The sequence below is a fragment of the Archocentrus centrarchus genome, chromosome 4 (assembly GCF_007364275.1).
Source record: "Archocentrus centrarchus isolate MPI-CPG fArcCen1 chromosome 4, fArcCen1, whole genome shotgun sequence".
Lineage (NCBI taxonomy): Eukaryota > Metazoa > Chordata > Actinopteri > Cichliformes > Cichlidae > Archocentrus > Archocentrus centrarchus.
The window spans coordinates 31,563,622-31,573,919 of record NC_044349.1 but is presented as its reverse complement, the minus strand read 5'-3'; the positions used below and the strand labels follow the sequence as shown (position 1 = coordinate 31,573,919).

The following is a 10,298-nucleotide window of genomic DNA, read 5'->3' as shown; positions in this document are numbered from 1 at the left end:
TAACCCCAGTAAGTGCATGTCTTTGGAATGTGGGAGGAAACCGGAGTACCCGGAGGAAACCCACGCAAGCACGGGGAGAACATGCAAACTCCACACAGAGAGAGGGAGAGACCTGGGCCAAGGTGGAATCGAACCCAGGCCTTCCAGATGTTATTCTAACTGTGAGGCAGCAGTGCTAACCACTGCGCCACCGTGCTGCTGTATTTGGGATATTTTTGTCTAATATTAAAATTTGATTATCTGAAACCTGTGTGACAAATTTGAAAAAAAAAAAAAAATCAGGAAGGGGAAAAATACCTTTCTACAGAACTGCACCAGCAACTGCTGTTACAATATAATAGTTTCTGGTGGGATACTGAAAACAGAACACTCACTTCAATAAGCTATTTTCTGAAAGGATTAATTAATTAATTTTCCCAATTAAAGAGTCAAATAGATCAGAAAAGCTGAGAACCCATATTCAAGGGCAATGACTTTAAGGAGGTAATCAGGAAAAAAACAAAAAAAAACAAAAAAAACCACACACACACACACAAATATACAAATTTGAGAAGTACAAAAAATTCTACCCTCACACATTTCTGTCCTGGCTGAAAAGGTTTAGACTAGTATGACTAACGTGTGCACCACTTTACAGACAGTGTTAACTGTGCAGTTCTCTTTTTCTTTAACTAAAGTACCTGCCTCAAGAATGCATTTCCAGGCCTCTCCCTGAACCTTGATCAGTCAGACAGTTGAAACAGAGACAGATGAGCACTATGCAGCACGTGAATCCCAGGGTGCGTGGGATCCGAGCCCCAGTGAACCTGCAGGATCTGGCTGCACACATCTCAGAGCAGATTGCACAGGTTAGTCAGCTGTAAAGTACCTGAGAGACAGTGTATACTGTAACTTATCTAGTTAATACCAGTTTAAGGAGGAGAAAGAAATTAAGAGTATAACAATAGTGCAGTTTCTGACATTCTCGGGGAAGAAAGTTCCATTTTGGTGAATTTTGACGAGACCAGGTTCACACAATGTAGAAAGAATTCTATACTTCAGGAGACTCGGGGGTAAGTAGTAGAATCATTTACTATGGCTTAGTGTGAAGGAGAACATGGTAACCACACATCTATACAGGTCATATTTACACCTCAAATCTGAACCTGTTCTTCCACCAGAGTATTGTTTTTTCCTTAGACAAGCTCAGTTTTTGGAGCATCATGTCACTTCAAATCACAGCTGCAAACTTAAGTAAGCATGTTACATAGAAGGCAGAGCGAGGCTTCAAGTCTACCAAAAGAAAAGAGAACAGCAGTGTGTAAGAACAGTGTGTGTGAGTTGGTGCCACAGGATTGTGTCTACTTGTGGTAAAAATGTTTTCTGTCTCATACCCTGGCCTGTGCTTTGAGTCTTGTTCAAGCGTTGATATAGATGACTTGGTAATTACTAATGATGAAATGCTTGAAAACCAAATAAATATTAATGCCACACATTAGGTTGATTTTTTCCTCTCTGAAAGATACAATCATTCAGCCTCAGGAAAAGAACACTTCATTGAAATCACTGAAAAGCCAAGATTGCCTAGACATTCATGCAATGATAAGTGTATGTAAATTTTTACTGGCAAATATGAGTTATTGTTGTTTTATGTAAAGCTGATATTGAATTTAGTCCCTACCTTTATATAATTTCAGTAAATGCCAGCCTTGGTAAACACAGATTTATTTTTTCAGGGTGTAAAAAAGCCCTTCAAGAGGGTGATTGATGTCAGCTCAGGTGATCCACATAAGGCAGGAATGCCCCCTATCTCATTTATTCGCCAGGTTGGTGTTTTATGTTTCATCTGTGAATTTTACCTGCACTTCTCTGTCAACCTAAGCCCATCACTTCCTATTTGCTTTCTTAGGTCCTGGCAGTGTGTGTGTACCCTGAGCTCCTCAAAGAAAAAAGCCTTCCTCTAGATGTCAGGCAGAGGGCGCAGCAGCTTCTGGACATCTGTGGTGGAGGGAGTGTGGGTAAGAAAAACTAATTAAATCTGCAAAGAATTTAAAGCACTGCACAAAATGTTTTACATTTCTACTGGCCAGTCTATCCACTTTGCCTGTGACAGGTTCATACTCTACATCCTTCTGTGGTATACCAGAAATCCAGAAAAGCATTTCTGAATTTATCACAAGGCGAGATGGTGGCGTGCCTTCTCACCCAGAAGACATCATCTTCAGTTGTGGCTCACAGATGAGTTTATCGGTATGATAATAGATTCTGTTTGTACTTTTAGTTTTAGACTTTATTTTAAAGTACTAGTTTTGAAGATTTGTAATGAAGCCTTTAAAAAAAAAAAAAAAAAGAATTAAAAAAAAAAAGTTATACCTTTCTGCTTTGTACAATTTAATGCTTACTTAAGAAATTTTGAAAACTGGCCAGTTCTTGGGCAAGTGTTCTAATAGCTGTAACCAGTGAGTTGTGTTATGTGCTGTTATGCTTATGTTTATATATTGTGGACCCAGTCAGACACTACAAATCCTGCTCCTGAGCTCTATTTCTCATGAAAATATGACTTGTGGAGCATCAAAGTTATTCAGTGGTGGTTGTCAGTATGTCAAAAACAAGACAGACAGAATAAATAATAATGAAATTTTAACACTTAAGTAAGAGAACTTAATTTTGCAGGATGTAAACAAAAGTTAAAATAGCGCTCCTGTCTAACTCACTGAGGCAACATTATAGTTTCAGATTCTTGTAAGGATAATTTTCTTCAGTGGTACCCTGCCTCTCACCCTGTGACAGCTGGGATAGGCTCTCATGGGGAAGGTGGCCATGGTAGCTAAATCGACTGTAGATCAATTTAGGATTACCAACTAACCTAACCCCATGCATGTTTTTTGGATGGTGGGAGGAAGCCAGAGTAGCTGGAGAGAACATGATTCCACACATAAAGTCCCCAGACTGGATTTGAACCCAGGACCTTTCAGCTGAGAGGCAACAGTACTAACCACTGCACCACCACATCACAAAAATTGCTAATATGTGTGCTTTCTTTTTTTTTTTTTTGTTTCGATTTGCTGTACATCTTAGAAGTGGAGCTTGTAAGTTACTTTGGTGACTGACACCTATTTTAGCTGCCAATACCAAAGTGTTTAAAACTTGCAGATAGTAGTGAAAAAGAAAAGCCATTAAACACAAACAAACAAAAAGCCCCATCTAATGTGGAATAAAAGCTTGTTTTTGTTGGGTTTTTTGCTATAGCTGGTTTTGCGCCTGTTTGCCAGCGTGGAGGGCAAAACTCAGACAGGTGTGTTGACCCCCATGCCTTGCCCACATACACTGCCCATGCTGCTGGACATGACTGGGCTCACACTGGTTCCATACCGGCTTTTAGAGGAACAAGGCTGGGCTGTAGACCTGGGTGAGCTGCACAGAGCTTTAGAGGCGGCAAGAGTCCACTGTGAGCCCAAAGCCATTTATATCAGCAACCCAGGAAATCCTACAGGTGAGCAACTTGTGGTTGATACATCCTTCGCAACTTTTGATTTATTCTCTGACACTTAAATGTGAATTAAATGGCCCTTCATCCATCTCCCCTTTTAGAAGCTCCTTGTCTAATTTTTATTTCTTGTCATCAGTTGATTGACTTCCCAAGATTAACACTTACTTTAAACAGAAGCTCTTTCAGTTATTTGGGCTTTTTCCTTCTAGGTCATGTACAAGACAGAAAAACTATAGAGAAGGTGATTCAGTTTGCTGCTACCAACTGCCTCATTTTGCTGGCTGAAGAGGTGATTGCAAACAAAACCATGAAGCTTTTATTCTCTTCCCTTTTTCAGTCTTAAACAAGTTCCCATTTTGTTTTCATGTCCATTCGTACTTTGTAGGTGTACCAAGACAGCGTGTATGGCCAGGACAAAGAGTTTATTTCCTACAAGAAAGTGCTCTCTGAGATGGGTAAAACGTATGCTGACACAGTGGAGCTGGTGTCTTTCCATTCCTTATCCACAGCCTACATAGGAGAGTGAGTATCATGGAAATAGCATGAAAAGTTTTTATGCCCAATGTGTGCCCTCCACACACGTTAGTCACTGATTTGAAATATGCCAGTAGTGTTAAACATGTAAGTAACTTATATCAAGGGGGCACTGACACTCCCTGTTACTTACCACTAGTTTGGAGGTATCTATGTATTTGTACAGTTTATAGAAACAACTTTCTAACCAAGCTTGCTACTGCTAGCTGATAAATTAACACTCTCCTCTAATTACTTATGGTTTCAAAAACAATAATGCTAAAATTGACTCTCTCAGAGCCATCAACATAACTATGGTTGGCATCTCACTGGGTGCCATCTTCTATGTACAGATGGTTGCAGATAGAAATATCAGTCTGCTTTTAAAGGCCTATTCTAGTCCTGACTGAATTGAATCTTTCTGTTAATCTGTTAAAACTCTGTGTTCTTTGTTTAGATGTGGTCTGAGAGGAGGGTATATGGAGGTGATTAACATGGACCCAGCAGTGAAAAGGATTTTGACCATCCTTCCCAGCCTTTCGAGCCCAGTTTTACCGCAGCTGGCAATGGAGATTATGATCAATCCACCCACACCTGAAGATTCTTCCTATAATACATACACACAGGTGAGGGAATGGACCAATGGCAAGGTCTAAATTTCATCAAAAAGATTTTTAAAGTTTGATGAGACCATTGAGACAAAACAATGACACTTTGGTAAAAATTAAATAAGAAGCTTTTGCAGACTGGGATGGTCTTTAAGAAGGAAGACCAGAAGGTGTGCTCCAACTATGGGGGCATCACACTCCTCAGCCTCCAAAGTTAATCAAACCTCAAATTCAGATGGAACACAGCTCTTTATCCTGAGTGTGCGTGGAAGTTTGTCCATCAAGTCTACATGTGTTTTGTGGGCTCAGTCCCTGTTCAGCTGTAGTGGGTTTATACATTCTATGTAAAGACAAATAAAGGCATTCAATTCTATTGCCGGCAATAAGTCACACTTGTTTCTGGTGGGTGGTGGACTCCACCAGGGCTGCCCTTTGTCGATAAAAATATGAACAAAATCTCTGGGCTTAGCCAAGTGACCTCAGCTTTTGCCTTGGTGTCCTCAGAATCTCCATCCATCCATCCATCCATCCATTTTCTTCCGCTTATCCAGGGCCGGGTCGCGGGGGCAGAAGCCTAAGCAGAGAAGCCCAGGCTTCCCTCTCCCCAGCCACCTCCTCCAGCTCATCCGGAGGGACCCCAAGGCGTTCCCAGGCCAGCCGAGATACATAATCTCTCCAGCGTGTCCTGGGTCTACCACGGGGCCTCCTCCCGGTGGGACATGCCCGGAGCACCTCACCCAGGAGGCGGCCAGGAGGCATCCTAATCAGATGCCCGAGCCACCTCAACTGGCTCCTTTCGATGTGGAGGAGCAGCGGCTCTACTCTGAGCCCCTCCCGGATGGCCGCACTCCTCACCTTATCTCTAAGGGAGAGGCCAGCCACCCTTCGAAGGAAACTCATTTCTGCCGCTTGTATTCGCGATCTTATTCTTTCGGTCACTACCCAAAGCTCGTGACGATAGGTGAGGGTAGGAACGTAGATCGACCGGTAAATCGAGAGCTTCGCTTTTACGCTAAGCTCCCTCTTCACCACGTCCTCAGAATCTCATCTCTGCTTTTTGAGGATGATGCATTCCTGTGGGCTTCATTGGGTGGTGGCTTCCAGTTCACACTGGAGTGGTTCACAGCCAAGTGTGAAGCAGCGGGTATGAGAATTAGCATCTCCAAGTCTGAGGCCATGGTTCTCCGGTGGAAAAGGGTGGAGTGCCCACTCTGGTTCAGGGACAAGATGCTACCCACAGTGGAGGAGTTCAAGTATCTTGTGGTCTTGTTCATGAGTGAGGGACGAGGGGAGCGGGAGATTGACAGATAGACTGGGGTAGTGCCTGCAGTCATGTGGACACTACAGCAGTCTGTTGTGGTGAAGAGAGAGCTGAGCGTAAAAGTGAAGCTGTCAACTTACCAGTCAATCTACATTCTTACCCTGAGCTATGATCATGAGCTTTGGGTGGTGACAAAAAGAACAAAAGGGTGAAGAGAGCAGTCATTCAAGAGGGGCTCAGAGTAGAGCCGTTATTCCTCCACCTTGAAATGAGCCAGTTAAGGGGGTTCGGGCATCTGACTAGGATGCCACCTGGGTGCGGTGTTCTGGGAAAGACCCAGGAAAGACCCAGGAAGAGTTTGTATCTCTTGAGTGGCCTGGGATTGCCTTGGTGTAAAATGGTAATTGGACTGTTTCTTATATAGCACTTTTCTACTTGAGCACTCTTTACAAAGTGCCTCATTCACCCAAGCACTTTTTTCTGCACTTAAGTGCTTTCTATCCAACATCCACATACCAGAGAATGCAAACTTGAAGTTCAGTATCTTGCCCAAGAACACTTTGGCATGCAGACTGGAGCAGCCACGGATTGAACCACCAACCTTCCAATTAGTAGAGTCCCTTCTTTATCTCCTGAGCTACGGATACCCTGGTGTTTCTCCAGTTAAGCTGGAGAAGGTGGCTGGGGAGAGAGAGGTCTGGGTTTCTCTGCTTAGGCTGCTGCCCCGTGACCAGATAAGTGGACAGGGTCCATACCCTCATTTTCAAGATTTTCCAGCATATTAACACTGTGATACTTGTTTATACAAATACATACTCAAAATTATTTCATTTTTTAATCACATTAAAAAGATGGTATTATTATGCGGTAAGTCACTTGACAGAAAACAATAACTACTGATAGTTAATTCTGGAAACTTTATTCTCCAGATTGTGAGCAAATCTGGTTTAAAACTGCTCTTATGTTGCTGCCACAGTGTAACTCGGTCTAATAGTGACCTGAACTATCCATCAAAATGACCAATGTCATTAGGCTCCATAAGCTCCGCCCAAACAGTGAAAAGGCAGTTTCTTCACTGCACGCCAGTTGTTGAATTTACTGGCGAGCACTGAATACCTGCACTCGCGGATTATTTGCACAGATTATGTTTTTTCTCACGCGTGACTTTTGACCTAAATATAATTCCATACTCATCTTATCCATAATTGAATTTGCAGTTTTCCAGTGAACACTCCTTAAAAACGGTAACTCTCTGTCTTCAGGGGAGGAGGAGTCACAAACAGACTGACAGGTCACATGCAGGCCCAGGCGGAGAAATTTTCATTTTAGACTTTCCGACTCATTTTCTTTCTCCATCTCATGAGCAAAATATTCAATCACATATTTTTTTTAATTAAAAAAAAAAGCAGTTACAATTTCAAGCAGTTTCAAGCACTACATCCAAAATTCTAGCACTTTTCAAACCTTGAAAAGACAATATTAAAATCCAAGCATTTTCAAGGATTTCCAGCACCCGTACGAACCCTGAGTGGAAGAAGATGAATGGATGGAGATTAAAGATAGATCTAATCATTCAGTCACATGGCAGGGTTAGGGTGAGGGTTCTCTCTGGGTTTTTATTTTAGTTTATCTTTTAGCCTCTGAGATTCCAAATTCTTTTTTACAGGGGAGTCCTGGCCAAAACTGACAGCAATACACAAAGTTTTATAAAAACAAACTTATACAATATCTGATATATTCTGTTATGTCACTCCTAATTCCTTTGAATCTTTACAACCAAGATGCAGTGTTAGCATAATCCACATGGCTTAAATACAGTATGTTGAAATAAAGTGTAATTCTCTTTTAAGATACTATTGGGTGATTTTAAAGTGCGCTCCAGCTCACATTTTTAACACTAATAACCATCATTTTATTCTTAAAGGAGATCCATCATATTGAGGATACACTTTCCCAGAATGCTAAGCGGGCGTGTGAGTTTCTGAATAGAGTAGAAGGGATAAGCTGCCAACCACCAATGGCAGGAGTCTTCCTTTATCCACGAGTGCACTTGCCACCTCACATGCTAGCGGAGGCCAAGGTGAGATTTCTATGCTAAAAATATAATATTACTCTGATTGTGTGACTGTTTTTCTTTTTTTACAGTTTCAAGAAACATTATCTTTCCGCTACTTTACACTTCAACTAAATTTGAAAAGTAAATATTATACTGTATCCTCAATTATGTTTGACAGCTTTACTTTTAAAGTAAAAATGTCAAAATAAAAACTCACTGCAGTTTATATTAGCTTATAAACTCCCCCACATCATATAACACTAAATTAGGTTTCCCAACCTTTAGGCTTATAATGCACATTTAAGAAAGTGTTTTTGGAGGTGCCAAACCACTGTATTAGCAAACTTTGGCATTTGTTATCAGAGGTAACACAAGCATGTGTTTAATAACAATTATAAGAAAAACACATAAAATGCTTTTTTTTTTTTCTTTCTAAGTTAGACTTAATGTAGTTATGGGAACAGTTAAGTCTCTTGATGAATGAAATGTTCAAGTTGAAAATATTTACTGCTGCATATTGTGTAACTTATTTCAAGCAAAGCAATCAAAACATAAATTGGTGAAATGTTTTACTGTCTTTCATTTCAGAGGTTGGGAGTGAAGGCAGATGTGCTTTACTGTCAGAGATTGCTGGAAGAAGAGGGTGTTTGTTTGGGGGCTGGTTATGAGAATGGGCAGGAAGATAAAAACTATCACATCAGGTAAGAAACTCAGATTTTATTCTACATTTTCAGTCAGATCTTTGATGACCATTTAGAGTCCGGAAATGCTTGATTTTCAGTATTTACTAATAATGCAAGAATGGTTACTTCTAATTTCACTATATACCATTGTTTTACTGTGAAGTGTAGCATGAAGCCACTCAGTTGAAAAATTTATGAAACTGTATAGGAGTTTTGTAGGGAAAATAAACAGTTTACCAATGCTTTTGTACTGACCTTTATTTCCCTGAAATTGAACTTTGATCTTTTTTCAGCACGGTGGCGCAGTGGTTAGCACTGTTGCCTCACAGTTAGAATACCATCTGGAAGGCCTGGGTTCGATTCCACCTTGGCCCAGGCCTCTCCCTCTCTCTGTGTGGAGTTTGCATGTTCTCCCCGTGCTTGCGTGGGTTTCCTCCGGGTACTCCGGTTTCCTCCTCCTACATTCCAAAGACATGCACTTACTGGGGTTAGGTTAATTGGCTAATCTAAATTGCCCATAGGTGTGAATGTGAGTGTGAAAGGTTGTTCGTCTCTCTGTGTTGGCCCTGTGACAGGCTGGCGACCTGTTCAGGGTGTACCCTGCCTCTCGCCCTATGACAGCTGGGATAGGCTCCAGCCCCCCCGCGACCCTGACCAGGAAAAGCGGAAGTGAATGGATGGATGGATGGAATTGCTTTTTTTTTTTTTTTTTTAAATTGCATCAAAGTAGCAATATTGCCAATTTGAAAAGAAAACTATTATCAAAGAGTTAACTGTCCATAGAACCCCCACCCCCCATTATGAAACATTAATTTATCATTAACATTAACTCTATCATTAACTCTAAGAATTTGAGAATTTTGTCACTAGCAAGCATTACACCTCAGTTATTACTAGGACATTTTATGGATACATGGCATAGGAAAAAAGCATTAAATGAATGTGGAAAATGGAAAAAGCACTTTGAGTGCTTGGTTAGAGCAAGTGCAGAGAGTGCTAAGTACTAATCTATTTCACTTATTAAGTACTAATAATTAGGTTCCAGTAGTTAGCACCTAATCTGGATCCCCTCTATAATGTTATCAAATGTAGGGATGTAGTTACTTTTGTCCTCCAATAACCTATTTCTGTAAATTGGGAAAATGAAGCAAATGTAAGCATTATTCCAAATATCAAGTGCTTGGTGGTCTAAATATATTAAGTGTCAGTTTCCATGGGATTGTATTTTTTTTCAAGGAAGTATGTTAATGTTGTGTTTGGTGTATTTCTTTCTCTCAGGCTGTGTATTTTGGCTCCGCCTTCCACTCTGGAGGAGGTCCTGACACGTCTTTGTTCTTTCCACCTGCAGCTGCTGGACAAATTTTTCTGACGGAAATGTCAAGGACAAGATGTGGGAAGCATGTTCCCTTTAATAATGATGCCATTCTCTCTTCACACTCTTATCTTTGGGAACATAAAGTAACCAACAATAATCATGTAGAATCAATTGTGAATACAACAGCATTTATCTACAGATCTCTTTAAGCCTTAATCTTTCATATTAACCAGATTTTTGCACTCATAACTAAACAGTTTAGTGGCTTTATGCATTTGCCCAACAAGCAAAATCTCCCTGGTGCAATCCCAGGAAGACACAGATCCCTTGGGTGTTGTTTCAGGAAGGGCATCCAGTGTGGCAGACCCCTTGTAAGGGAATAGTCAAAAGTAG

At 40.9% G+C, this 10,298-nt stretch overlaps 1 protein-coding gene across 1 annotated transcript; it reads left to right on the top strand.

Moving 5' to 3' along the window:
* Positions 1-746: 746 nt before the first annotated feature.
* LOC115779601 (alanine aminotransferase 2-like) lies at positions 747-10,076 on the top strand. Its single transcript, XM_030728358.1, has 11 exons — positions 747-848; positions 1,716-1,805; positions 1,889-1,997; positions 2,093-2,229; positions 3,229-3,472; positions 3,679-3,758; positions 3,855-3,991; positions 4,440-4,608; positions 7,776-7,931; positions 8,496-8,608; positions 9,869-10,076. The coding sequence occupies exons 1-11, from the start codon at positions 750-752 to the stop codon at positions 9,957-9,959; spliced, it is 1,425 nt and encodes a 474-aa protein (XP_030584218.1). The 5' UTR covers positions 747-749; the 3' UTR covers positions 9,960-10,076.
* Positions 10,077-10,298: the final 222 nt, after the last annotated feature.